Here is a 27638-nt window from a genome sequence, read left to right as displayed (position 1 = left end):
AAAATGGGATCATACTAGTACCTTGGGTTGTTATGCATTTTGGAATGAATCTATGTGAAGTGTAAACTTGAAGTGCTGTATCAGTGTCAGCTCTTACTACTAAAGTGTTAAAAATGTCTTATTCTATATGTCTGAATACAGTATTCAGACATGCACTGAACTCATCTGTCTGCTTATAAAAATATATATACTGGTCTAAGTGTCCATGGAATAAGTTAAGAAAATTCATTATCCTTGGGCACTGGATGAAATTACCCACCTGACTCCAAATCTTTAAGCACCTATACATATGTTGTGATTTATTAAGCATGCTGTCTCATGAGCATTTTACAGTGCCTCACTCAGCAAAAAAGAAGAGGATGATTATTACCCCCACTTGACAGATGGGAAACTGAGGCCCAAGGCCCCATGTTACTTCAGTCTGGAAAGTGAAGAGAACTTGCATTGTGTGCTCAGGGCCGGGTGAAAGAGTGGGGAGAAGGGAGAGATTCCTTTTGGTTTGGCTGGTCAAGGAAGATCCCTTGGAAAAGGTCAGTGGTTGAGTTGGGCCTTGAGGGATAGAGAGGCTTTTGATTGATCAACAGGAGCAGAGAGAACTTTGTAGGAGGGGAAGAAAATGCAGAGGTATTGAGGCAGGGCGTTGTTTGGGGAAGGCACAGTGACGAGTGTGGGATGGTAATAAAGACAGTAGCTAACGCTTAATGCATGCATACAGTACCAGTCAGTGTACCAGATAAGCACTCTCTAGACCTCGTCTCATTTAATTCTCAGCAGTCCAGCCATGTAGGTGCTATTTTTAACTCTTCTTTTGTAGGGCCTTTAGAGAAATTAAGTGATTTGTCCATGGTTACGTAGCTAGTAAGGGGCAGACTTAGAATTTGAACCCATGTCTGTGAGACTCTAAAGCCGTGTGGTCCAACTCACTGCTTGCTGACAGGTGGGAAGCGTAGGCTCGGGAGTGGTGGGCCACGGTCCTGGATAGGGGGCTGCAGCACGTTGCAGAGGGCCTTGAGTGAGGCTGGCCAGTCAGGTTTTATTGCATGGGCTGATTCTAATCATAGTCACTCACAGGGCTCTGCTTTCTTTCTAAAGGTTGGTGCATCCTTTTGAAATCCCAGAGATCTTCAGTCTTCTCATGGACCAAGGAGATGTGCAGTATTTGAAGTGGCTGGAGGAGGGCATGGAGGAGGACTGAGTGGGGGAGGCTTTTTGTGCGTCCTGCTGGTTGCCTCTAGCCTTCATCAGCTGCACTCTGGGAAAGGGGAGGCCTCTTTCTGCCTCCTGGCATCTCTGGATTCCATGTTTTTGTCAGCACAGAGGAGCTAAGTAACTTGTGAAGGCTGAAGGTCCGAGGCTCCTAAGGCTGGAAGAGGAGGCTGGGCCAGTTGGGCCAAGCAAGAACGCAGTGGAACTTTTCTCTGAGTGCTTCATGCTTAAAGGTGGCCAGGGGGTGGGGGGTGATGATGGCTGTGTGTAGGGATCCAGGGGAGGTGGCAGTGAGGGTGAGGTTTGTCACCTTCTCCTGCAGTCACTGTGCCTACCTCGAGTGCCCAAGATGTAATTCCTCTCCTTCTCAGGAGGAGGAATGGACCTCATGACCTCTTCAGCCAGAACTGTGTGGGATGAATGCACCTTTTGGGAAAGTGGCAAGCACTTCATCCAAAAGGATGAATTCCTAATGGTGGAATTTCAGGGACAAGCAGGATTATTTCTCCAGGCGAAAGATGGTGTTTGTTGTTCCAGAGTCTTGAGGAGGTGGGACTGGGAATGGGCCTCAAGAGTTTGTAGGACAAGGGAAACATTAGGGCTTAGACACAGCCTCATGGGTTGGGAGTAGGTCTTGACTCTTCCTGGCCTGAATGTGACAGACAGCAGAAGCTTCTGGGGCCTTTCTCAGTGGAGACAGGTTCTGAGCCCGCCATACTATTTCACTTGAGCATTGAAACTGAACATCCTAAAGTAGGAAAGAACCCTGGGGAATTGCTGGACCAGTGTTTTTCAGACTTACTCCACAGAGCCCCAGGGGTTGACAGAAGGTACTCTGGGGGCTGCCTGGGTGTGCAGGTAAGGATATGAGGCCCCCCCACCCATAATTCAACCAGTACAACTGTGCTTTTATTTATGTATTGAGCTCCCTTGTAAGCTTTGGTTTTTTTTTAAAAAGTTTTCTCTGTTAAAAGTTTGTGAACCAGTGGTCTAAGCCAATCTCCATTTTATAGATTCCTAAAGGAAACTGAACTGCACTGAGGTCCAGAAAGGGGGTGACGTGTTGCATTATGAAGGGTACAGCCAGGCCTGCTCGCCCTGTGTCTGGTGCTCTCCTATACCTGCTCCACGGGTCTTAGGGGGAAGAGAGCAGAGAAGGCAGAGCCCTGTGGGGTGAGAAGAGAGACTTGACCAAAGGCCCCTCCGTGCCTCTGTCACAAGGTAACCCCCCTTGGGGGAGACCATGGGCAGTTTGGGTAGGGGTCCACAGATATCTGTGGTATCCTGGGCCTTTCTTCCCCGAGGGAAGGGTGTGTGGGAGGGGTATTGCCTGGCTCTAGTTCTGACACCTCCTGTGCTTCTTGGACCTTAGTTCCTCCAAATATAAAATGGGGTGGGGGGGGGGATCTCCAGGGGCTCTTCTGTGAAGACCTTGTAGGGACTTTAGGCTGAGGCCCTTCCAAAGGTTCAGAGGATCCTATGTTGAGAGCCAGTGGGGATTTTGGAGGACTGCCTCAGGAGAAGAATAAAGAGAATGATAATGGTGGTGTCCCTTTTTACAACAGATGTTTGTGATACATATGAAAATCTTGTGTAAGTGTGAAAATCTTGTGAAAACGTTCTGGGGACCCCAAATGGACTGCCCGTTATTGCTTTCAGGATAAAGTCCAATTTCTTGCTTTGGCTTTCTTTTTTCTTTTTTTGGTTTATAACATTGTGTGATTTCAGGTGTACATTATCATATATCAGTTTCTGTATAGACTACATCGTGCTCACCACCAATAGTCTATAGTTTTTATCTGTCTTCGGTCTGGCTTTGAAGGCCCTTCATAATCTTGTCTCCAACTCTGGCAAGTGGATGGCTCCAATATGCTGTGTGATATTACCCCTGATTTCAGGCCATCCCTTCTGCCTGGAGTGCCCTTATGCATGAATGCTCGTGAAACCTGGCTGCTCCTTTGCAAGGCCTGGCTCCCCTGGTTGGAAGGAATCTCTCCTGCTGTGGTGTCCCTCTTATCCTCATGCACCACAACCAGCCTCCTATTTCTAGAATGTGGGCTGCTTGAGGTCAGGGGCGTGTCTGAATCTATTTGATCTCTTCCACAGGGTTTGGCAAATATTTCCCAAATTGATGTTTCAAGGATATGAATAACTAAAGCTTTCTCTGTAGTCCATAGTTATTTTCTAATTGTTGGAATTGGCAAAATCCAACATTTTTTCCTTGAACTTTCTTAAAGTAGGACTAATTCCAAAGCAGATTTTTCTTTCCCTCTGTGGCCTTCATTGGGTCATTTTCTATGCTGACTGTGCATTGAAAACTGTTGGTGGCCTTCCTTTGCCTCAGTGTCACCGTTGACTATAGGAATGGGAGGGGAGAGGGACAAAACACCAGCTCTCTCTGCCAGGTAGTGTTAGGTTCTTAATTATTTTACGTTATAACTCAGTGTTCTCATTTTGCAGATGTAACCTGAGATCAGAGAGTGTAAGACACCTAAAATAAGTGTCAGAGCTATGCTCTGAACCCAATTTTGATTCTAAACCTGCTGCTCTTATTGCCTCTTTCAAAGAGGTTCGATATCTTTCTTTATAGGCCAAAGACCCAGAGAGCCTGCTGTAGCCAACTCTAAAGGAAGTTATTAGTTCTTAAAACATCTATATGGTAAGTTGGTCTGGCACTTAAACATTTATTGCATTGTTTACTTCTCCCCACAGCTGTGGAGGTTGGTGATGGTATCTTCACTCTATAGATGAGGGGACAGATTGAGCGTTGTTCAAGGATTTTTAGGGTCTGCATAACTCCAGCTTACATGGTTTGGCCACTAGACCTCACTGTCGTCCCAGAATGATGCTGTGGGAGCTGGGGCCAGGACCTAGACCGCTGTTTCCATGTGGGAATTCCTTTCCAGCATTTCTCAGGAAATAAATTTTTTTTTTTTAAGATTGGCATCTGAGCTAACATCCGTTACCAATCTTTTTTTTTTTTTCCTCCTTCTTCTCCCCAGAGACCCCAAGTACACAGTTGTAGATTCTAGTTGTAGGTCCTTCTGGTTCTGCTATGTGGGATGCTACCTCAGCGTGGCTTGATGAGCGGTGCTAGGTCTGTGCCCAGGATCCGAACTGGTGAAACCCTGGGCCACTGAAGCAGAGCGCGTGAATTTAACCACTTGGCCACGGGGCCGGCCCCAGGAAATAAATGTTTTTTGTATACAGAATCCCCAGAAAAATCGGTTGAAGAAATGAGAAGAGGCATTATAATTATCCATGAATACCAAAGCCTAAAAGCATAGAGAAGTTACTGGCTTGAAGGGACTCACCTTCATCAAATAAAAAATAAGAGCAAGAAACACTAACATGTGGAGTTGAAGGTTCAGACAACCAGGACAGGAGCATGCAGGAGAGAAATGGGTACCATCTCCTCAGTCTGGCATGTGATCGCTGCCCTGTCATACGTGTGTGTGTCGGTAGCCCTGTCTGCTGCAAACCGTGAGTTATTCTTGCCAATGCAGTAAGTTTATACACTGCTTTAGTATACTTCACACAAATCCTATCAGCGGTATTCCAAGAAATAAGCTTTGGAAGCAAAATAAATTCTCAGTTTGGCAATTTTTACACATGACCCTGTGTACTGTTAACCCTGCTAGGATATGTGAATGTTAGTGTTATTTGAATACTATCCAATAAGGTTCCCTGGCATTTTCTAGTGTTTAAATATTCCCTATAGGCCACCGTTCTCTGTAACTACTACTGAGCTTAATATGCCTGTTTGTTAGACACACAGTTTTCAAATATCTACAATGGGGAAAGCGCCGGAAGAATGAAGTATTTTAAGAGTAACTTATGATTGAGGGAATTTTTGAGAATGCTAATTTCTTGCTCCTACATTCCAAAGGTAAATATTTGTTGTAAGTTTGTAAACACTAACCTAGGCCACAGAGAACCAGGCACTCCAGCCTGGGGAGGACCACAGAACTTGCACTAGAACCCAGGCCTGACACCTTGTGCCATTCACTTTTCATTCCATTCCATTGTTTCAGCTCCAAGAGTACCGCCGCTCCCCCCCCCCCCCATTTGTGGTTTTGTTCCCAGGGCATTTAAAAGGTTGAAGTAGAAAAAAGTAGGAGTCATAATCAAGATTTTTTTTTTTTAAAGATTGGCACCTGAGTTAACAGCTGTTGCCAGTCTTTTTTTTTTTCCTTCTTCTCCCAAATCCCCCTCCAGCACATAGTTGTATGTTCCACTTGTAGGTCCTTCTGGTTGTGCTACATGGGACGCTGCCTCAGCATGGCCTGACATGTAGCGCCATGTCTGTGCCCAGGATCCGAACCGGCAAGACCTTGGGCTACCGAGGTGGAGTGCACGAACTTAACCACTCAGTTAATCAAGATTTTTAAGGGCAGACGTTAACATTCGGGGGGATTACATCTTACTTCTGAAATGGCTTAATTCAGTTGTATCTATGGCCTTCACCTCACTATAGCTTTCTCCTATGCTTTCACATCTCATATTTTCCTCTCTCCGGACTGCCCCAAATTTAGAGTTTATTTACAGTAATAATCCATCACATTTATACGTGAAGGGTTCCCTCTCAACACCTGGCATCTGAAGGGTGAGGAAACTGAAGCAAAGGAAGCTGACTGGGTGGCACAGGTTTTAACTAGCAGAGCCAGGCCTAGAACTCATTTCAAATCTCTAGAAATGTATGCCTGTGTGCACTGAGTAAAGTTTTATAGTGTCCATATTTAAATATGTTAATAGGGTCAATTTCTAAGTTCATTTCCCATCTTGTAATTCTCTGTGATGCTCAACTAATGTTTTTTGCCCTCGTGGGTCACGTACTCACAATAGAAAAAAGGTTCCACATCCTCTGGGCGGTAGGGGTGAGAATACTGCTGAGAGAATGTGGTAGGCAGTGGTAGGAGTAGCATGGTGGCCCGAGAGAGGGTGGGGTCCTGCCGTTCCTCCTCAGTTTCCAGGGAAGCAAGACCAGAAGCCAGAGCCAGTTCCTCTTGCTACCCAACAGCTGACAGTTCACTCAGAGGAAGACAGGCAGTTTTTCAAAGGGTGCTTTTAAATTGTAAGTCAGACACATTAATTATAACTTTAATATAACAAATGTTATTAAAAGCAGCAATTCAAAACCATAAATCTTTTTGAAGGTGCACAGGGTTATAAGGTCAGTTGGCAGTAATGCAGCTATTATCTTGTATGAATGAAATGCTGGGGTGTGGAGTCAGGGTGACCTGGCCAGGTCTTATGCCGACTTCCCAAGTGGGGAAGACACCCTTTCCCTCCTTCCCCCTCTTCAAGTCCAGAGCCTTTCTGGAGCCAGAGTTGAGAAGGTACAGATGCACTGTGACAGGCCTTGTTCATCCTGTGCTTTCTAGAAGCCTGGAAAGCAGGCCTGGGAGGTTGCTCTGCTCTCTGAAGCCAGGCAGGAAGCCACAGATTGGATCCCAGGGCCTACACCCATGCTAAGCTGGAGGCTGGCTTCTCAGCTCCTCTTCCACCTGGCCCCAGGAGGAGGCTTTAGTGGCAGCAGCTGTGGGGCTGAGAAGGGGGAGGACTGGGCCCAGCTCCAGCTGGTCCTTGCCTGGGCCATGCCAGGGAAGCAGAGGGAAGTGGGTGGGCTGCACACAGGAGATGAGGTCCCATTTGAAAGGCACTGTAGGAGCTGAGGCTTGAGGCAAGGGACATCTGAACTATCTCAGGGCCCCCTGGAGGCTCACAGTGGGGAGGGGTCAGCCTGATAATGGAAAAACCAGCTCCTCAGGCCCGCTGCCACCCCATCACTGTTCATCCACCTTCGCCTTGCAGCTGGCAGCCTACAAAACTCAGCCAAGCTAGAGGCCACAGCGGCAGTTGGCAAGGCTGGTCCCCATCTGGTGCACCCCCTCACCCCAATTCAAGGCACTTCTTTCCATTTTCCAATCAAGTATGTCAGTTTCTAATATCTCTGGAAGCAGCAAAAATGAGGGGTCCCCTCCCATTTTTGGTTTCCCTCCAGATGGGTATGGGTTTAAATGTTGGTTCTAAGAATTATATTTATACTCCCACTGACAAAGGCTTCCCTTTGAGGGGACTGAATGACACAGGCCCCTTAAAAATCCCAACCTGGCCCAAAAAAGTGATTGTCAATATCAGGGTGGGGCAGGGGATAAGGAAGAGGGTATGTCCCCTGTGCTTCCCTATGGGGTCAAAGCTGGTTCACGGGCTGAAAGAAGGGGCAGGAGCTGGACTTTCACATTTAGTTGCAGGACATGGCCCCTGGAAGAGGGCCAAGGGAAAGCCAAGGGCAGGAGCCAGGCTGGCACTGGAAGGAATGTGTGGCTGTGTGTGTGTGTGTGTACACCTGGAGGCTGGGGGCCACATGTGTGTGCCTGGAAAGTGAAGGCACACATGTGGATGGAAGCTTATATGTGAGTGAGTGTGTATTGTTCAGCTGTGGGTGTGGTGGGTCGGGGGTGGGAGGCCTAGGAAACAGTTTGAGGTTAAGCATGACATGGCTCCCTTCCCTCCCACTTCCTCTCCCGTCCCTCAGGTTTTCAAGGCCCCCTCTAGTCCAGCAAGGCCAGGCTCAGCTCCATGGCAACTAAGAGGGAGTGTGGCCAGGAAAAGGAAAACTTCTGGGACCTCAGAGGCTGACAGCAGCCATCACTCTTAGCCTTAATAATTGGGCTCTGGTGCTGGTACCTTCTGAGGCAGAGACTCAGCCTCTTCACTTCTCAGATCCTGAGAGTCCCAGGGTCTCTGCCACACAGGCTTTCACAGGGGCGTTGGTGTTCTCCCACCCTCACCACCTCTTTTTGAGGGCAGGGGGAGTGGCAGGAAGTGGGAGAGAAAAGCACCGCGGGCATCTTCGTATCCACCTTCACCCATTCTCTCTCAGAGGTTCCTGTTCTCAGAGTGTGGTCCCTAGGAGGACAGGCTGCCCATGGGTCTGGTGTGAAGGACATCCAGTGGAGGGACAGCCATGCGCACATAGGGTGTGTAAACACAAACCCAAAAGGGGTGAGGGAGGTAAAGGGACACAGAATTGGGGACAAAGAGATTCAGGCCTCGGGAGAAAGGGTCATAGAGCCGGGGGAACACAAATTCAGAGGAACAGATGAACAGTTGGAGGGAGTGTGGAGTGTGTGGAGACACCTAGAAATAGCCAGCGGACCTTAGAGACACAGGCAAAGGGGTGATGAGCCTGAGACGGCCCGAGAGCAGAGTGGGCACAGCAGAGAGGCGCAGACCCTGGCCTGGTGGGCAGGCAGGCAGGGCTTTTTGCCAGGCACTGTCCTGCTTCCCTCTCCCACCCCTGCCTGGAGAGAACTGGGGAGCCTGTGGCTTCCACTGTCTCTCCTTTGGTTTCCAGGGCTCCTGGCATCCCCTGAGGGCTCGTCAGTAAGGGGTGGTCCCTTCCCACTCCACCAGGTACTGAACCTTGCCCTCGGGCGTGACCCTCCGAGCCAACACCTGGTACTTCTCCCCACAGGCCAGCCGCCCAGCTGCGCCAAAGTAGTTGGTGATGGATGACTTGAGGTGGGACAAGGAAGAGTCGTCTTCACTGATGCTCTCAAATGTGTGGCTGTCGATGCCTTCGTCTGGCCGCTCAGGGCCTGAAGCCCCTTCTGCACTGCTGTCCGAGGGGCAGCGTCCACCCAGCTCAGCTGCCCGCCGCTTTGCCCGCAGTGGCATGTATGCTTTGGCTGCCAGTTTCCTCTTGCGGCTGCCCACTGTCCGTCTATATCAGGAGGGGAAGAGAAAGATGATGGGCATGAGATGGAATAATCCTAAGATGTCCCTCTCCCTGAGCACTCTACTGGGCAACAGGCCCTGGGCCCTGGGCATGGACTATCTCTCTGGATCCTCACAACAGCCATGGGGAGGCTCCAGAGAAGCCTTCAGCTGCAGAGTGGCAGAGACAGGACTCAAACCTAGGTGTGTCCAGCTCTAGGCACATGTTCCTTATATTGAGACTCTCAGCACTGCACAAGTCCAGGGGCAGCAGTCTCTGTGCCTCCTGAAGTCGCGCAGTGCAGAGGCCCTGCTTATCCCAGCTTGTCCCTCACCTGGGACTCATTTGTATCTAGGTGAGTCAAACGGGGGTAGGATGGAGGTTACAGACTGAAGTACCTTTACCCCATAGCCTGGATTGGGGACAAACATGCGTGTGTGCATGTGCACCACACACGAACAGAAAGAGGCAGAGGTGGTAGAGAAAAACACACACACAAGAAGAGGTACACGTTCACAGATGCTTAGAAACAGAAACCAAGACCTGAAGAGCTGGTGAGAACAAAGAAACAGGAAGAAATAAATGAAAATATAGAGGCAACAGCAGAGAAAGACACTGAGACTGAGATGTTTGGAGGCAGAGAAAGATTCCCAAGACACACTTCTATGGGCATTATACTTGTATTCTATTTTTGCAAGGGCCTCAGATATCCTAAAATACACAGTGAAAGGAGCCTCAGAGTTCAGAAGAATTCATGGATGTGCTTTGCAGTTTCACCCTCCCTCTGCTGCTGAAGACGAACTTGCCAATCAGGCTGTACCCTGAGCTAGGCCCCAGGGTTTTCTGTTCCCTCTCCCAGACCCTATGCCCTGCAGGATGCCATTTTCCCTCCATCAGGCTTCCAAATCAATGGTTCGTTTTTTTAGAGACCTGGAAGATTGACACTAGATTCAGACAGGCAAGAACCAGGGCCAGGGGGCCCTGCAGTCAGAGGCACAGACATGCAAAATCATGGTGTGCAGAGGCCAGGACCCCAGAACGAGAGAACTTCTGGTCAAACCTCCCCAAAACTGGAATTACCCAGTGAGAAGTGTCCCACCACCTGTGCAGCAGGTGAAGAGGAGTGACCTGAATGTTCATACTCAGCCCCTCTCTGAACCCCCATGACTCAGAACCAGAGCGTCCCGGACCCAGACTTAGAACTACAGAAGACCAGGTCCCTCAGCCTGAGACTCACATGCACAGAATGAACGCCATGTCACAGAAGTGGAAGGTGGAGGGGCTGGGGGGATGAGGGAACTTGAGTCACACTGCCAGGAAGCTTACCTGGAGTCATAGGAGAGGCTGGTGGAAGCGGAGCCAGAGGTGCTGGCGGCATCAGTGGAGTCCACATCTGAGAAGAATGTCTGGCCTGAGCTGGCACTGAGAGGGAGGAGTGGGTGAGCCTGCTGTTGGCCTCGGCACCCCTTGAGACCTTCCCGGTTGTATCTCAGCCCCTTGGTCATGCATCCTTCGTCCCAGCAGAGGCCCGCGTTCCCACTGCGGAGCTTCCTGCCACCACCCCTCAGCTGCTGCCTCCTCTCTGCCTGTCCGTTTTCTACTCATCCAGCCTTCAAAGTCCAAGGAGTCAAGAAAGCCTGCCCTGACCACCCTCCCCCGTGGCGATATAAGCACTGGTGACAGTAATTAAAGATAATTAATGAGCAAGATCCCAGACACTTGTGCAATGCGTACAGGCCCAAAATGCTTTCATTTACAGTATCCTGTTTGAGTCTCCTAGCAACCATGCAGAAACAGGTGAGGAGGGTCAGAGAGATTGAAGAATTGAGCTGAAGTTATACAGCTGGTAACCAGGAAGTAGGGGCTGGACCCCAGGTCTGTCTGAAGCCCTTGCTGCCTCCATGGCTCCAGGAAAGCAAGCATTAAAGGACCTTTCATAATTGTGGAAATAAAACGATGGAATACACAGTCCTTCCCTTGGGCGTATCAAGCGTGACAGGCGGTGGGACTACACAGGAAGCATCCAGCACAGCCTGGGGAGGGTGAGTGAAGGCTTCCTGGAGGGATGTGAATGTGGGATGATCACAGGCATTTTGGTACCAGGAGTGAGGCAGGGAGAAGCTGGAGAGGTAGGGAGGGCCCCGGCAAGGCGGGCCTTGAATGCTGCTCTGGGGAGCTGTCCTTGGGAGCCCTGGAGACTACAGCAGGGGGATGTTTTGCTGAGAGTTCTGCAAAGACCTTTTAGGCAGCTTACGCAATATGGGCTCTTTTAACTGGGATAACCCCCAGGGAGCTCCCACTCCCTCAAAAGGCTTTCTGCTTCCCCCCTCCAGAGCCTGCCTTCACTGCTGGGGAATGAGGTGATCTTCCCCGCCTGATTCCATCCTAGTCTTCAGAGAGACCTCTCTGCTGGGACCCTCACTGTTACCTTTTTAAACTCTGAATTTCATCCAGCGTGAAATCAAATATGCTGGCCAGGTGGTGGTTGGTGCTCCAGGCCGAGGTAAAGTCGCTCTGTGGACACAGAGGAAGGAGGGTGGAGGGTTGGTCAGTGAGCATCAAATCCTCCTCCCACAAACGCCCTTCTCCCCGCTGAGGGCCACCCAGGCTGCCCGCTGGTCGAGCCAGGGCTTCTGAGGGCTGGACCCTCCCAAGGGTAAGACTTGCCACTTCCTCTTTATTCCCAGTCCTGACCGAGAGGCCAGGTCACACTGGTTCTAGTCCTGGCTCCGTTTCTACCTGACTGTATGACCTTCCCATCTCTGGGCCTGTCAGCTCAACTGCAAAATGTGAACAAACCCCTGGCTGTGCTTCACTCTTAGAGGTGTCAGGAAGCACAACAGGATGAAGTGGTGGTGGTAAAAGGGCCTCGTAAACTGTGAAGTGCTGCGGAGATGTGAGGCGCTGCTAATACTGCTGCCCACAGGGAGGGCTTCAGTGAGGATGCACGGCTACTGAAGAAGGGGAGAGATCGGGAGCCCTGGTCCTAGGCTGGGCTCTGCCACTGCCCCTCCCTGGCCCTCAGTTTCCCCACCTGGACACTGGGGGCAAGCATACTGCATACCCTTGCCCCCTGCTTTGGGTTCTTGGGAGAACGTGGGGGATAAGGGAGTGGTCTTGCAGTGCCTGGCTTTTCCTTGTTTAGCTGTAATAGGAACTGGCTTCTCCTTTAAGGGACATGGGAGAGTCCCCTGGGCCTTGGGGGACTTAGTTTTCTGCACAGGAATCCCTATTATGTGCTGACCCTGCATGTGAAAGTGGAGAGTAAGAAAACAAGAAACTAACACTGGGAATAGCATCTTCCAGCAAAAACTTTGATCTTTTTCTTCTATAAACTCGCCTTTTCTGCTGCTGGAATTCGTGAGGCAACAAACTGTGGAGACAGAAAAGGGAGAGGATGGCCCAGTCAGAGCCTGAAGGCCCAGAGGTGGCCCAGAGGGACGAGAGGCAGGGCTGGGGTCACAGCAGTAGGAGACCTGGGGAGGAGGTGGGGGTCCTCTGGGGCAGTAGGTGCAGAGGGTGTGGAGGAGGGTATCGGGGCAGAAAAGCGAGAAGGTGCCTCTCCAGACACATGCATCCAGATGCTCTGCCTCCCAATGCCCAGGATGAGGGCTCAGCTCAGCCAGGAGAGCTAGAGACCCCTTACACTCTGACTTCCCCTTCACCTCTCTGCCTAAGCCCTCATCTGGCAAGACTGGGTCCCATGATTTGGCTTTCCCTCCAAGCAAGGTGATAAGGGGCTATGGTGGAAGGAGTCAGGGATGTGGGATAAAGTCCTGGCTCAGCCACTGACTGGCCCTTTCAGGGTGCCTCCAGCTGTGACTAGCTGGGTATCAGTCCTGCTTGCTCACTTGGATGCCACCGTAGTCTCTAGACCCACTGCACAGCCTGTCGGCTGGAGCTGGGAGCAGAGAACCCGAGGTCGGCTGCAGCCCTAGCCCCTGGGTCCCCAGGCACTGACCCAGGCTTGCTCTTTCCTTTCTTACGCAGCTCAGAGGAGGCGCCGTTCTCAGTGGGCACCAGGCCCTTGTCAGGCAGCAGCTTCCCTGGAGGGTTGGGCGGGACGCGGATGCGTAGGCGGAAGATACACTTCTTCTTCTTGATCTCCTTGCCACAGAGGAACCTGGGGGATACCAGGGGGAGGAGAAAGCTCTGGAGTCTGTTGGTCCATCCTCCTGGGGAGGAGAGTCAAGTGTTATAACTACCCTCTCAGCCTCCCTGGACCCAGAGTGGCCCATGGAGATGCTGATTCCTCAAAGCCTGTGGGATCAGGGGTCCCAGGTGGTGGCTGAGAATGTGGCTGGTGGCTCCTCCCTGTCCTTCCTCATGCATGTGTAGTTCTTGCTGCTCCTCTTCCTTTTCTTCTCTGCCTCAACCAGCCCCAAAACCCACCTCCTATAGGAAGGCCTTCTCCAGCTCCCAGTGAACCCCTGTGGTGAGACACTGGATTCTACACCATTCTGTTCTCTGGTCTACCCAAGAAGCTAGAAGCACCTCCAGGCACTTCCCTCATCCTTCCAACATTAGCTGAGCTGCCATGAGGCTGCAGAAGTGACTCAGTCACAGCCCTACCCTCAGGATACTGTCCAGGGGATGGCAAGAGGCCCCATGTACTCAAGAGTAGGGCTGTTTCTGGGTCCCAGACCATGAAACATGGACAAGAGAGTGGATACTCCTGTCTAGAGACGTCTGGAGAGATTTCACAGAAGCAGGGACCATGTCTTAGTCCTCACTGTGTCCTCAACACCTACACAGGGCTGACACAGAGCAGCAATTCAGTACATAGTCGTTTATGGAACCAATGCCTGAAAGGGATTGAACAGCATCCTAGGCAAAGCGAAGAGCATGAGCAGAAGTGCTGAGTGGGAGGGCAAAGGGTTCAGTACTGCTGACAGCCAGGGTGCATCAGGCAAAGGGCAGTGGCAGAAGGCATGGGCTGAGTCTGATCATAAGAGGCCTTGAATGCTGTGCTAGGGAGCCTGGGCATTCCCTGTGGTACTAGCAAGGGATATGTCAGCTGTGTGTGCTGAGAGAACCTCAGAAGTCTTGGTGGGAAGACATGGGTTGGGGACAAGTTAGAAGGCTGCGGTCCCTCAGTGCCTGTCCCAGAACCAGCATGAGGAGCCCTCAGAGATCAAGGGTGCAGCCTCCTGTGGAGCTGAGTCCATACCAAAATGTGTCAGGCCACTGGAGTGATCAGGGGAGGCATCGCAAAGGAGGTGGAGAGCTCCCTGGATGTTGAAGGATGGGTGGGATTTATCTAGTCAAAGAGAAGGGCAGGGAGACCCAGGCGGGAGCACAGCTTGAGCAAAGGCTATGAGGTAGGAGGATGCTTTAAACTGAAATCCCACCTGTCAGGGGCCCCAGGGCACTCCCCCACTTCCCTGCACGCACCGGCTTTTGTAACTGTTCAGAGCGTTGAGGAGATGTGGTCCTCGGTCCGTCACGGGGGTGCTGGTGAGCTAAAGGGGAGCAGGCCAGCAAGACAGTCACACCCGGGCATGTGGCGTCTGAGGAGGCCTCAGGCCCTGTCCCCTCCCTCCCTAGTCTCCTGATGCTTCCGAGTCCTCCAGGTGAGGACCCCTGACTGATTCCATGATCTCAGACCAGTCTTTTCACCTCTCTGAGCTCACTTCCCCATCTGTAAATAGGGAGAATAACTCCTGTCCTAAATGTCATAAGAGCTTTAAAGACGTCCGTGCCTTTCACCCAGGAATGCTAGCCTGTGGAATCTATCCTACAGACATCATATGAAACATGAACAAAGCTTCATGTACAAAAATGTCCGCTGCAACACTGTTCCTAATGATGGGCAAAGACAAAAAATGGGAAAGAAGCTACACGCCCAACAGGGAGGAAATGAGTGAGTGAGCTCTGGGGGAAACCAACGCAGCCATTAGCAATGTGGATGAAAACTTTCCTAACATGGAAGAGTATTTATGATATGATGTAAACTGGAAAATGGATGATTTAAAGTTGTATATACTGTATAATCTAGGCCACGTAAAAAGAAAAAGTGGACGTAGAAAAGAGGATGGCAGGATACGCACCTAGGCATTAATAGCAGTTGTTTCTGGGTGGTGTCACGTGGGAGTATGGATGACTTTTTTTAAGTATACTTCCTTATACTTTTTGGTACTTTAAAAATTTTCTACCAAGAACATGTATCATTTTTTTATAAATCAGAAAGATTATTTTAAAAAAAATACCACCTCTGCCTATCTTTTAGGGCTTTATAATATGTATGTCTTTTATAAATTATTAAACACTGTAAATGAAGATATTATTATATCAGAAACTTTTGCCAAGCATAAGGGTTACCTTTTTTTTTTCTTTTTTAAATTCCTGTCTCGTCATAGAGGGATTTGGGGCAGTCAGTGGAGAAGACGCCTCCCTCTGGGTGTGGTGGAGAGGATTCTAAGGGTGTCATTAGGGAAAAGGGGTCATAGCCATACTGTGGAAGTGGTGGGGAAGGCCCTGGCTCCAGTCCCAGCTCAGCTCCAAAGCTGTGCTGACCACTGGCAAGTCAGCCTTCTCCTCTGACATCCTGAATGTCTCTGGTTTGTTACTTCACTCCGTGGATCCCAGGCTCCCAGGCCCCCAGGTGACCACTTCTGCTGTTCAGAGTAGGACCAGCAGGGGGCAGGCCCAGTTCACTTTCCATTCTAGCCAGGTAATCTGGAGTGGGTCAAACCTCTGTAGAGAGCCCAGCTCCTACCAGATTCGACCTCAGCAACCAGCAGCTGAGTTGGTGAGGCCCTAACCCACCCACTGCCAAAACCTGGGTCAGGAAGCCCTTTGGAGGGCACAGGCTCAGAGACCTGGACTCAGGCTCTGGGTCTTTGTTCCAGCCAGCAGCCCTCCGAGACAGGCAGGATTTCTCAAGAGTAAGCACTCAAGACCTAGTTCCTACTCTTGGCTGTGTGACACTGGGCAAACTCCCCCCCTCTCTGGACCTCGGTAACCCCACTGTGGAATGGACTCCTGCCATTCGGATGTCCCAGTGGTACTGCATACCTTGCCAAGCTGCAGGAGCTCCCAGTGGTGGTTGACAAAGGCCAGAATCTCCTCAAAGTCAAAGTACTTCTTCTTGCTCTGCACTCCCAGGTTGTAGAGGGCCAGGTGAACCACGTCCACCCTGGGCAAGGGGGCGGGGAGGTGGGGCTGAGGTGAGGCGGCAGCCTGCTCAGCCAGGGCTGGAGCCTCCTGGGTCAGGGCTGAAGGGCAGGGGCAAGGCTGGGACCTAGTGGCTGGAAATGGAATTGGTCCCAAAGGAAGGGGTAAGGGGAGGGTTGGAGAGAGGACAGGGGTGGGCCTGGGCAGAGCCCCACCCTCTCACCATCGCAGGGGCAGCCTCTCGATGTACTCTGGGCCCTGGTTACACACGGAGCAGAAGAACAGGTAGAACCTGTGGGTGGGTGGAGAGGGGGCCTGTGGTGGAAAGGGCTCCGACACCTCACCCTAGTCCAGCCCCTCTCTCCCCACTCAGTCAGCGTTGTTCTCATTCCTAGGACTCGTGGTCTCTGGGGGGGTAAGGACATGACAGGACAGGGACCAAGAAATACTCCCCTACTCCTCTAACCCCTACCTCAGCCTCCTTCCCAAATGTCATTGTCCTGGAGCGTGGCTGAGATCAGAGAGAGTGAGCTGAGCTAGGCTGAGCTGCAGTGGTCACCCTCTTCCCTCTGAGACACACACACACACTCACAAATGACATGAGGCACAACTCAGAGACACATAATATCAGGTGTGACACACAGAAGCCTTCCATTAGCTCAGCCCCATTGGTTAGAAGCCAGCTCAAGTCATCCATTTCCCCAGTGGCTCCCACAACAACCCTAGGCAGGGATGGGGCAGGGCCCATGTCACTTCCCCCTTCCCCAGACATTTAAAGAGACCGGGGCTTAGGGAAGGTAGGGCTTTGTTTAAGGTCCCCCACAAGTCAGTGGCAACTGGGGATGTGGTCCAGAATGTTCTGCTACTGGGAAGGCCTCCCCTACCCTGAGCTGCCTACCGTAGACAGGTACACACCATCATAGACCCCCACTTGTCTAGGGCCTGGCAGGCAATCTGAAGGAGTTGCTGCTGCTGTCCCCTCTTCCCCCCACCTCGTCCTCCAGGCTGAGCACCTACCGGTCTCCAAACATCATGGGCTCATTGAGGCACTGGGTGCAGGCCTCGTGGAACCACTGCCTGCACCGGTAACATTGCAGCATCCGAAGGTACCATCTGGAGAGCCAGAGGAGCCAGGGTCAACCAGGCATGAGCCTCAGCAACCTTTCCCAGCACAAACTCGCCCTCCCCCAGGGCGAAGGGAAGAGAACTCACAGTTACTGAGCACTTAGGCTGTGCCAGGGGAGGTCCTGGGAGCAGGGCATATGTTCTCTCATTTGATCTCACCATCTGGTATAAGGCAGGCCACTGCCCCCGTTTTACAGCTGAGTCAGAGGTTAAAATGCCTTGCTCAAGGTCACTCAGGAAGCAAGTGGATGGTGATTCAAACCCTGCCTTCCTCACTTCAAAGCCTGTGCTCTTGAGCCATGCCCCACTGGAGCCCCCATCTCTGGACTGCACCCCACATACTGCTCCCAAACACCACTGACAGAGAAAGGTTTGCCCGGAGACCTCCTGGGAGGATAACGGCTCCTGCAGGCTCCATGGGCAGCACTACATCTGGTTTTCGTCACTTGGGACCCTGTCTACTCTATCAGGGGCATTCAACAACTATCCACTGAGTATGAATGAAGAGCAAAAACTATTATTTCCTTAATAACAGTCAGGTGTGGTCCATGGACCACATGCATCAGAATCACCTGGGGGGAGTCTAGGTTAAAATCCAGATTCCCTGGCCCACTCTAGACCAACTCAATCTTTGGGGGAGCCCCTGGGAGATGCATTTTTAACAATCACCTGGGGCACCTCCGCTCAGGAAGCATTGAGAACTACTGCCTTAATGCTGTAAGATCTTTATAAGCACCTCTTCATCTGTTATCCCATAGGCTTCCCAACACCCAGGGGAAGTTGATGGGGCTGAGGTTATTAATCCCACGAGAGATGAAGTAATGCAAGCAATTTGTCTGAATTACCCAGCTAGGCTATAAGCACAGCTTCCTGACCCCTCGTGCTTGTCAAGAGAGCTTGGAGCTGAGCTTCAGGACTCCGGGGGTGCCTCAAGGCTGAGTTTCCTGAGGACAGACATCCCCATCTCTAACTTCTGTGGTTCCTCCCACAATGTGTGGCGCAGTCAGCCCAAAGGAGCAGGCTCAATCGCCATGGCTCGAGGCCAGCAGGGAAGGAAAAAATCAAAGACTCCTGCCCTAGAGCCAGGGCAAGAATCCTGGTCACAGTATCCCCGCATCTGACCTGCAGCCCCTGCCTGCACACCTCCAGGGAAAAGATCTCACCAGTAGCCTGTTTCATTGGCTCTGACAACAGGGAGGTTTATCTTAACTTTGTGCGCCACCAGTAACAGCTCACATTTATTAACAAGTACCAGGCACTGTGTGAACCTGTATGTGAATTATCTTAATCGGGCTCTGCTCACAACCACCCTATAACGGGAGAACTATTATGAGACGTGAGACTCAGGGGCGGCACAGCTGTTAAGGGGTTCGGAAGAGCTGGACACCGGGGCCAAGCTCTCTAACCGCTCAACACTTCCTTCTTTTCCACGGGGCCCCCTGCCGGAGAGCGCTAGACTCGCCATCTCGAGCCCCGCCCTCGGGCTCATCGCCGCGGCCCAAATATTCGGGCTCTCCACTTGAGGTTCCTCTCCCTCAGGCCCCACGCCACAGCCTTACCTTCAGGTCCGCCCCCGTTGGGCCCACCCGCCTGCCCCGGCGCCCAGACCTGCCCCGCCCCCTTGGGGCCCCGCCCCGCGGCCTTACTCTCCAGGGCCGCCGCAGTAGCAGTAGCATTGCTGCTGGTTGGTGCGGTGGGGCGAGTCCCACTCGAGCTCCTCGGGCTGGTAGGACAGCACCATCTTCACAGCCTGCAGCGTCCTGGCGATGGCGCCCTTCTTCAACGCGCCGCCTTTCTGCGGGGAGATGAGGGCACGAGTCACGGGGGGGGGCGGGGGGGTGCGGGGCGGCTGGGCCACAGGTGTCAGCACAGGACCATTGAGGAAAATGCCGACCAGGGGAACCCGCAGATATTCCAGTGTAGTCAGAAACAAGGAGCTTTTTGTCATCAATCCCAGATCCATCCTCTCTATCCCAGAAGGATCTCTATTAGTAATAGTATTAATAGTAATAAGCGCAACAATAATAACCAATATGTATCGAGTGTGGGCACTTACATGCATTCTCTTATAATAGCAAAGCACCATTTATTGGGGGCCTCCTATTTCTGATGCCAAACTCGTTTCTGTTTGACAGCTGAAGAAACAGGCTCAGGGAGGCTAAGGAACCTGGCCAAGGACACACAGCTGGTAAGTGGCAGTGGCCCTGTCTGCCTCCAAAGCCCAGGCTCTGTGACAGGGAGTCAGGCCTGAGTCCAGGGAGTCTCTGGCCTTCTGGATTGGAGGAGCGGGGAGAGACAGGGACTGGAAGGATGGAGGGCTCACCCGCACAGCCAGCGCGAAGATGCATCGTCGGCAGAACCAAGGTGTGAGCAGGGGCCGGTCGGCACTGCCTGCTATGGGGATGTGGCACTGCTGATGGTAACCTATGGCAGGGGAGGGGTGGTGAGTGCCCATGAGGAAGCAGTGGCCGAAGGCCAGTCAGCCCAAAGGCGGCAGGGAGTTGTGTGCCTGCCAGCTGCCAAGGACTGGCTGGCGATGTTCACCAAGGCAGCCAAGTTGATATCCAAGCAGGCGACTCAAAGACAGCCTGGGCTCCAGTCGGGGAGGCACAGGTCTGTCTTCAGCCTTTGTGCCCCCTCTCTCCCAGCCATCCTCTCCACCCAGGGGGGCTCCAAAGTGCAGAACTTGTCTCACTTTCCAGAAGCCCCAGCTCTCCCCAAGGGTCACCTCCGTGGGCCCTCATTCCCAGAGACTGGCCCACTGTTACTCTGGAGCTCCAAGAGAAACAGGAAGCCAGCTGAGGCCCCAAGAGTCTGAGGCAGTGCCCGGCGGGGGCCAGCGTGGGGATGGGGACCCACAGGTCGGGGCCTTCTCAGGGCTGCTCATCTCACTCACCCAGGCCACATTTCCCACAGATGAGGATCTCATTCAGTGGCCCCGATGTCTTCCCCAGGCAGATGTTGCACTTGGGCTCCTCCCCTGGAACACCAGCTGAAAGAGGGAGAGAGGCCCTCTAGGGTCAGGTCAGGTCCCAGGAATCAGAAGAGTTTGAAATCACATTCCAGGTGCTGGGCCTAGCACTCGGCCCCATATGCCAACTCATTAACCCTCCCCCACCATGCCGGGGCGCCTATGGTCAAACCCCATTCTGAAGACGGGGAGATCGAGGCTCAGAGAGGGTAAGTCCCTTGCACAGCTAGTAAGTAGGAGAGGCGGGATTCAAACCCATAGCTGTTTGACATCAAATCCTTTGTTCTTTTGGCTGTGTCATGCTGCCTCTCCTGCCTGATTTAACTTGATTTGTTAAACAGTTTTTTATGTTAAATAATTTTTTTTTTTTAAAGATTTTATTTTTTTCCTTTTTCTCCCCAAAGCCCCCCGGTACATAGTTGTATATTCTTTGTTGTGGGTCCTTCTAGCTGTGGCATGTGGGACGCCGCCTCAGCGTGGTCTGATGAGCAGTGCCATGTCCGCGCCCAGGATTCGAACCAACGAAACACTGGGCCGCCTGCAGCGGAGCGCACAAACTTAACCACTCGGCCACGGGGCCAGTCCCTATGTTAAATAATTTTTTAAAACTTTATTTGGGGATAATAATAGCCAGAATGTTATAATGAAACTCCATGTTCTCACCTACAGTTACAAAGTCTTGGCCAATCTTGTTTTGAATATATTCCCCCCATTTCCCCTCCTGTATTATTTTGAATCAAGTCCTAGATACTCATTTTCCATAAATATTTCAGTATGTATCTCTGAAAGATTAGGACTCTCTCTTTTTTTAAAACATAAGACAGAGCCTTTACTGCACCTAAAAATTAAGAATAATTTCTTAATTTCAACAAATTCAGTTAGTGTTCACATTTCTAATTGTCTCAAATAAAAATGTCATGACAATGTTAAGTCTGTTCAATAGCTTTTAAACTACAGCTTCCCTATCCATCTCCTTCTTTCTTTGCATTTTTTGGGGGTTGAAAAATAAATATGGATTTATATGTGAAAGGTTTCAGAGAATAAATTAAATACATTTTAATGTGTGTTTCTGTCTAATGTCCCCCAGCAGACTGAAAGTTCTGTAAAAGGCAGAAATGGTATAGGGGCTGGCCCCGTGGCCGAGTGGTTAAGTTCGCGCGCTCCGCTGCAGGTGGCCCAGTGTTTCGTTGGTTCGAATCCTGGGCGCGGACATGGCACTGCTCATCGAACCACGCTGAGGCAGCGTCCCACATGCCACAACTAGAAGGACCCACAACGAAGAATATACAACTATGTACTGGGGGGCTTTGGGGAGAAAAAGGAAAAAACAAATCTTTAAAAAAAAAAAAAAAAAGGCAGAAATGGTATCTGTTCATCCATGTGTCCCCGGGACCTCAAACAGAGTGTGGTACATAACACGTGTTCAAGATGTGTTTGTTGAGTAAATGGTCTCCTGCCTCTTATTCTTGAATATGCCCCAGAAGGGGGTGCCCACCATGGGTCTCAGTAAGTCCTCATTGGCTTAACGGAGCAATGGATCAATGACTACAGCGGGCTCAGCCTTGAACTCTCATCCTGGGAGACACCGGAAGGGCTGCTGTCCTGCCCATGGGCAGCAGTTATCCGGCTGGGGAGACACACCGTTCCCCACATGAGCACAGCAGCACCTCAATGTGCCTGGTGCACAACAGCCTTCCACTGAAGGTCTTCTCACCAGCTGGCTCCCTCTGCTTTCAATACGAGGGTAACCCAGGAGAGGAGACCCTCACTGCTTTGGATCTTTACATAATACATTTAGGGTGAGAAGGGCTTGGAGAAAAGTCAGTCTGCATCAGCCACAGCATCTTGCAGAAAGGGGCAGTTCAGAAGCTCCACTAACTGGTGGCCTTCTGTGCCGCTATTTGGCAGGCCCCTTGAAATCCTCTCTTATGGTAACAAATTCTTTAGAAACTGCCCCTCTGTAACTCAGTAGCACTAAGCTGGGCACTTTACATGGATTATCTCATTTAACCACACGGTGAGGCCAGTACTTTCATTATCTCCCTTTTTCAGATGAAGAGACTGAAGTTCAGAGAGGTTACATCACTTGCCCAAGGATCTAGAATATGATCCAAGGGCTATCTGACCCTACAAGCTGCCTCTTCTTCCCGTACCACCATGTCTGTTCTCCTGTTAGAGCATAAAGGGCAAACAGCTTTCTTCTCTCATGGCAACTCTGACTGACCGGCGGTGGCTGCTTGGAGCTCCACGTTCAAGTACAGCAGTGTTGAGAATGACATACATCATTATATATACCAGATACATGACTGATTAGTGATGTCTGCCATGTCCATGGGAAAGGAGAATGGTGGCAAGAATGCCCCCGATTTGCCATCTCTGTAAGACAGTGTCAGCTCTCTGAGGGCAGGGAGGGGACCCAACCCAGCTCCCTTTCAACTTGGGAAGCTGGTCCAGCTCCATCCAGGCATGTCCATCTTCACCCTGCCTGATCCATCTCTGCTTTCTTGGTCTTTCCCCAAAGGATAGAGCTGCGTCTACTAGTTTTCTTCACGTGTTGATAGGGGACACCGTGCTCACATCTAGAGGTGACAAATCTGATTACCTGGTCCCCTCCCTGTTTCTACCTCAGACTGACTCACAACTTTGTGCAGCAGGAGAAGTCCAGAAGGAAGCAAACACAGGCCTGAGACCTATCCCAGCCATCCCGGCCCCTCCCTGAGCCACTCTCTCCATCTACCTGCCTCATGAGGTATGAGTACTCAAGGGGATGGCAGATGTCGTAAGTGCCTTTCCATGTAAATGCACCACTGGTAGTTTGATCATCTCAGGTGGCCATGGACAAGGCCAGATGCCAGGGGTACGAGACAGAAGGAGAGAAGGACAAAATGGAGGTGGAGGAGGAGAGAGAAGTGGGGTGGGCCAGGGGCGCATGAAATCTTCAGAATACTCACCATGCTGTATGTCCTTCCACAGGACCCAGTATTTGGAATTATCTTCAAAAGTCACAAGGCAGCTCTGCTTAGAACTGCTGACCTGGGGCAAGGAGAGGGAGGAGCAACGTGAGAAAGTAGCAGGGGAAAAGCCACTGGAACACGGTCTTCCTCTCCCACTTTTGTTCCTGCAGGACAGAGGGACTAGACCCACTCCTTGTGCTCCAGAAAGGAGCTAGGCTAGAAGGGCAAGGAGGATGTCAGTTCCTGGAAGGAGTGTGTGCCCAGTCACTGGAGTTGGACAGTCTGGGACTGGGGGACAGAACAGGCCAGATGATCATCCGTGAGCCTCTCCAACCTGATTTTGTTTTTTTTGTAGACTGGCAGAACACTTTTCTAAAGAACTGGTTGGGTGATGTTGGTCCTAAAGATGGTGCCTGCAAAAGCAGACTCCAGGTCCTTCCACTGTCAGCTTTTGAGCATGAGGGACAAGAAGGGAATTTCCCAGCAATCCCACATCCTCCATCACCAGTCTGAGCCCTAGGCCAGAGGATGAGCAGAGAGATGCTGAGCCTGGGAACTGGGGCCAGGGAGGAAAGGCTTACCCTCTTGATCTTCCCGAGGTAATACAGTCCATCTGTCCACCGGCACAGCACATACTGGCCCTCCGTCAGCTTGGACATCAGGTCTTTGAAGTTGTTCTTGGCTTTTGCCAGGACCCCCTTGTTGGGGAGGTGGCTGGTGGCACCATAGGAGTCCCGAGTCCCTGGGTCCAGAGCTCGATTCTCCATCAGCTTCCACTGACACTGGAAGAGAAAGAACAGGGTTTTTACTCCTTGCTTCCGGCTTCAGAAGTCCATCAGGAGAAGGAAGGAGACTACCATTCATGTAACCCATGCTATCTGCTGGACACTTACACCTTCTCATCGGATCCTTGTGACAGCCCTGCAAGGAAGACGTTATTTTTTCCATTCTACAGGTAGGGAAACAGGTTTGGCAAGGGGAAGTGGCTAGTGGGTCAGAGGCAGAGCCATGGTTCATAATCAGGTGAGCTGATTCTAAATCCTGCCTCTCTTCCCACCCATACTATGCTGTCTCCTAAGGAAAACGCATCTCTCAACCAACCGCAAAGCAAAGTCTCCCTGCCCAGGGGGCCTGAACCACACTCTCTGGCTGGGGAGCCTGAGGCTTTATCCCATAAGCAAACATACTCCATGTTGTCTGAGTGGAGGGCCTTCTCCAGGGGAGCAGCGTGAAGTCTTTATCCCCTACCCCTGCCCTGAGAGCTGGCCGGGGAAAATTCACCCAGAAAGGTAAACTCCTGGGTGGCTTGTTAACTGGTATAGCCTTGGCCATCCGTGTCTTCAGTAATCCCCTTTTCTGTTCTCAATAATGGGGTGATTTAATGGAAACCAATTCTGGGACATTTAAACTCACTTAGGCTTTTGCTCAGATGCAAATTTGCTCCAAGCAGTTAACTCATCCCCATGCCACCCTCTCCACGCCTGTCTCTCCATCCCAGAAAACGTGCTGCTCCCCCATGGCTTTCTCTTCCTGCTAATGGTACTACTCTGGTCCCCAGAACCCCCAAGCATCTTAGATTTCTCCAACCAATGAGTTGCTACAGTCGGCCAACTTCAAGCACACTGCCTTTTGGCATTGGCCCCTCTCTTCCGCTCTCTGTCCTGGTCTGAGTTCAGGCCTCTCTTTGCCTAGGCCATCCATTCATTCATTCAATAACTGTTTCCTGGGCCTTGTGCTCACCCATGCTGGGCACCTGGGATGTGGAATAGCACCACCAGCGCTCAGTGCTAAACAGGCCGCTCCCTGCTCTCCCTGCTAGACTCTTTCACCAATTCCCACCATCTTATTCTCCCTTCCAGAAACCTGAGGCTCCCCAGTGCCTTCACAGGCATTCCAAGCCTTCCCCAAGGCCTCCACTTCTCCTCTCTGGGCTCACCTGGCTCCATGCCCCTCCACACACTCTCCACTAAGCCAAACACAGCCCTTTCTGTTCCCTGTACCCGCTACTCTGGTCCCCCCTGCTGTCTGCCATGGTGCTGGGCACCTGGTGTTATGATGATCCGCAGACAGGGAGAGAATCCTGTGTGTTTCTCCCTGTGAGTGGTGTGCACTCCTGTGAGATTGTTTGACGATGTCTACAGCAGCATGTCAGCGAGTATAGAAAACTAAATACATGTGTGTGCATGTCAGGGGCCCTGGGGCGGGCAGGGCACTGCTGGGGTCTTGGTTCCCCAGGAGGTGGCGCGGCCACGTCCCCCTCCACCCCCACGCCCCTCTTCCTCTCTTTTCTCCAGGGCAAAGCGCACAGGCGTTGGGGAGGTAGGCAGTCCGAATCCCTGCCTTCTCCCTGCCACCTGGCTCCCGGGCGCTGCGAGGTCCCCGCCCGCCGGGCCTGGGGCCCAGGCCGCGGCAGGTTCACAAACTGACACTTCCTCCCCCGCCGCGCCGTTGGGAGCGGGCCCGGTCGCCGCGCCCCCCTGGCCGGGCGGGGGCCCCGGGTGGCGGCCCCCCAACCCGCGCCTCCATCCTCCCGGAGCGGGCCCCGGCGGGCTGTGATTGGCTGATTCAAACCCATCTGCAAAGAAATGCCTGTTTGCGGGTTCCCGTCGGCGTCCAGTTCAAATCCGCGGCACCCGGAGCGCGGGGCCGGGCGGGGGCAGGAAGCAAGGATGATTCATGCGCCGGGGCCTCTCCCAGGGCGGCCGTTGGCTTTTTAAAAAGGGTGTTCAGGAGGGAAAAAAAAGCTTGCAGAAGAACCCCCTTCGGGTTCAAGCGCTCCTCTCTTCAGTCGCTCCGACGCCAAGCCTCCCCCATCCCACTCCTGCCGCAGCCTGACTTCGGACGTGAGCAAAATCCCAAACGCCCCCGTCGGTCTCCACCCCCCCCCCCCCCCGCCGCCCCCCAGCCCTCGAACAGAAAGAGTAAAGATTTGGGACAAGGGAATAGCGACCTGTCACCCACGCCCCCCAAAGGCTCGGGGACCCGGGCGGGGCTCCCGCCGCCCCGCGGACCCCGTTCACCCCCGTACATCCCCCACGCGAGCGACTCCCCAAGACTCCAACCCCCCCGCCCCCCGGAGGCGTTCGACCCGCCAAAGTTCAGGGAGATTCCGAAAAGACCGATGCGTACAGGGAGAGAAGAGTGTGGCGGGGAGTCCCCCAGCCAGGACGGGCAGCCTGCAGCGCTGAACTTACCGCGCGGCTGCGTGTCCGCCGGTCCCACTTGGAGTCTGGCCACCAGGCGCATCGGCGGCGGAGGCGGCTGCGCTCGGCCCGCGGCTGCCCGGCCGAGTGTCCGCCCGTGGGGCCGGGGTCGGGGTCTCGGCGGGGGCGGGGCGGGGCGGGGGCGCCGCGGGGAGGAGGGGGGGAGGAGGAGGAGGGAGGGGCCGGGGCGCTCAGGAAGGGGCCCCCCGGGCGCGGGGCGCCATCTTTTTCGCGTTTTCCCGCGAATTATTGACGTCCCGCTTATGTAATTAGCGGGGGCCGCGCCGGCCTCGCCATTGGAGCCCGCGGCCGCGGGGCCCCGCAGCGCCGCCCGCCCCCGCCCGCCCCCGCGCCGCGCCCCGGCCCCCGCCCGCCGCGGGCGCGCATCCTCCGCCGCCACCGCGCGCCGGGCGCAGACACGCGGCCCCGCGCCGCGACACGGCCACCCCGCGGAGGCGCAGCGCAGCGCGGCCGCACACAGAAGCCGCCGCCCGCGCACGGCGCTCAGCGCAGGCACACACTTGTCCGGGAAACATACAACTTTGCGCGCAGACCTACAGCTGGCACAGACACACGGCAGGGAGGTGCAGACACACACAGACTCACAGCGTAGACACAGACCCAGGACGACCCAAACGGGGTTCACGCAACATAAACACACGATACCCTGAACTTCAGCGCAGTAAGCACAGAGTCACACCACAAGCGTAATACTAAAACAGATACACAGCGCAGACACAAGTTCACAACACCACATACACCACAGGAACACACAGTGAAGAGACAGTTACAGAGCATAGACGTAGATAGACATAAGGAGAGAGACAGTGTACACAGGGTAGGGCCACAACAGAACATAAACATAAGGTAGACAAACAACAGGCGTAGACCCATAATGCACTAGACACACAAGAGAAACAGTACATACACCAACAACAAATTGCACAGAAACACAATACAAAGATTGTGTACAATACAATTGCAAATACCACATACACAAACACAGCATATAAATAAATGGAACACAGTGAGAGACAACATACAGAGGCATAGGAATAGCAGATTGAGGCAATGGTTATGGCTCTAGTCCTATAGGGTCCTTGCCCTGGGGACCAAGGACAGACGTGTCCCCATCCAGACTCACTTTTTGCTGGGGTGGGATGGAGAACACTTGCAAACAACCCCCCATCTTCTACTTCTCCCCCTATCCCTCGGCCCTTCTCTCACCTGCTCACCATCACACTCTGTAGACACCCTCAGGAGGCTGGGGAGTGTGTACATCATGGGTGTGGCCAGTGGACAGCACCCCCTCACCCCCAGCCTTCCCTGTTCGCTGTCAA

General features: G+C 52.5%; 2 protein-coding genes across 16 annotated transcripts in view; one reads left to right on the top strand and one right to left on the bottom strand.

Annotated features, from left to right (window-relative positions):
- LOC106824211 (protein CutA homolog) overlaps positions 1–23725 on the top strand; it is a 37274-nt gene extending 13549 nt beyond the window's left edge. Inside the window, exons 6-9 of one of the 15 annotated variants that reach the window (XR_011506253.1) lie at positions 3797–3865; positions 19306–19358; positions 22796–22890; positions 23451–23590. Coding sequence is in view for 5 of the 15 variants with exons in the window: in XM_014830400.3 (XP_014685886.1) it covers positions 1093–1195 (103 nt within the window). In the remaining 10 variants the exon portion in view is untranslated. Of the gene's footprint in view, positions 1–1092; positions 2886–3796; positions 3985–4416; positions 4815–8686; positions 8824–19305; positions 19359–22770; positions 22891–23114 lie in introns of those variants that run through there. The other 14 variants (XR_011506251.1, XR_011506252.1, XR_011506257.1 and 11 more) reach the window with 14 other exon arrangements.
- On the bottom strand, positions 6262–26423 carry PHF19 (PHD finger protein 19). Its single transcript, XM_044778931.2, has 15 exons — positions 26290–26423; positions 23677–23877; positions 23093–23174; positions 20067–20162; positions 19494–19594; positions 18817–18965; positions 17063–17158; positions 16269–16337; positions 15947–16067; positions 14324–14391; positions 12891–13052; positions 12215–12302; positions 11358–11443; positions 10256–10351; positions 6262–8935 (listed from the first exon to the last, which is right to left on the bottom strand). Exons 2-15 carry the CDS (start codon positions 23860–23862, stop codon positions 8593–8595), a joined length of 1743 nt encoding a protein of 580 aa, XP_044634866.1. The 5' UTR covers positions 23863–23877; positions 26290–26423; the 3' UTR covers positions 6262–8592.
- Between the last annotated feature and the right edge of the window lie 1215 nt (positions 26424–27638).

The sequence above is a fragment of the Equus asinus genome, chromosome 10 (genome assembly GCF_041296235.1).
Source record: "Equus asinus isolate D_3611 breed Donkey chromosome 10, EquAss-T2T_v2, whole genome shotgun sequence".
Classification (NCBI taxonomy): domain Eukaryota; kingdom Metazoa; phylum Chordata; class Mammalia; order Perissodactyla; family Equidae; genus Equus; species Equus asinus.
Note: the sequence above shows the minus strand (reverse complement) of the source record. Positions and strands in the feature narration are given on the sequence as shown.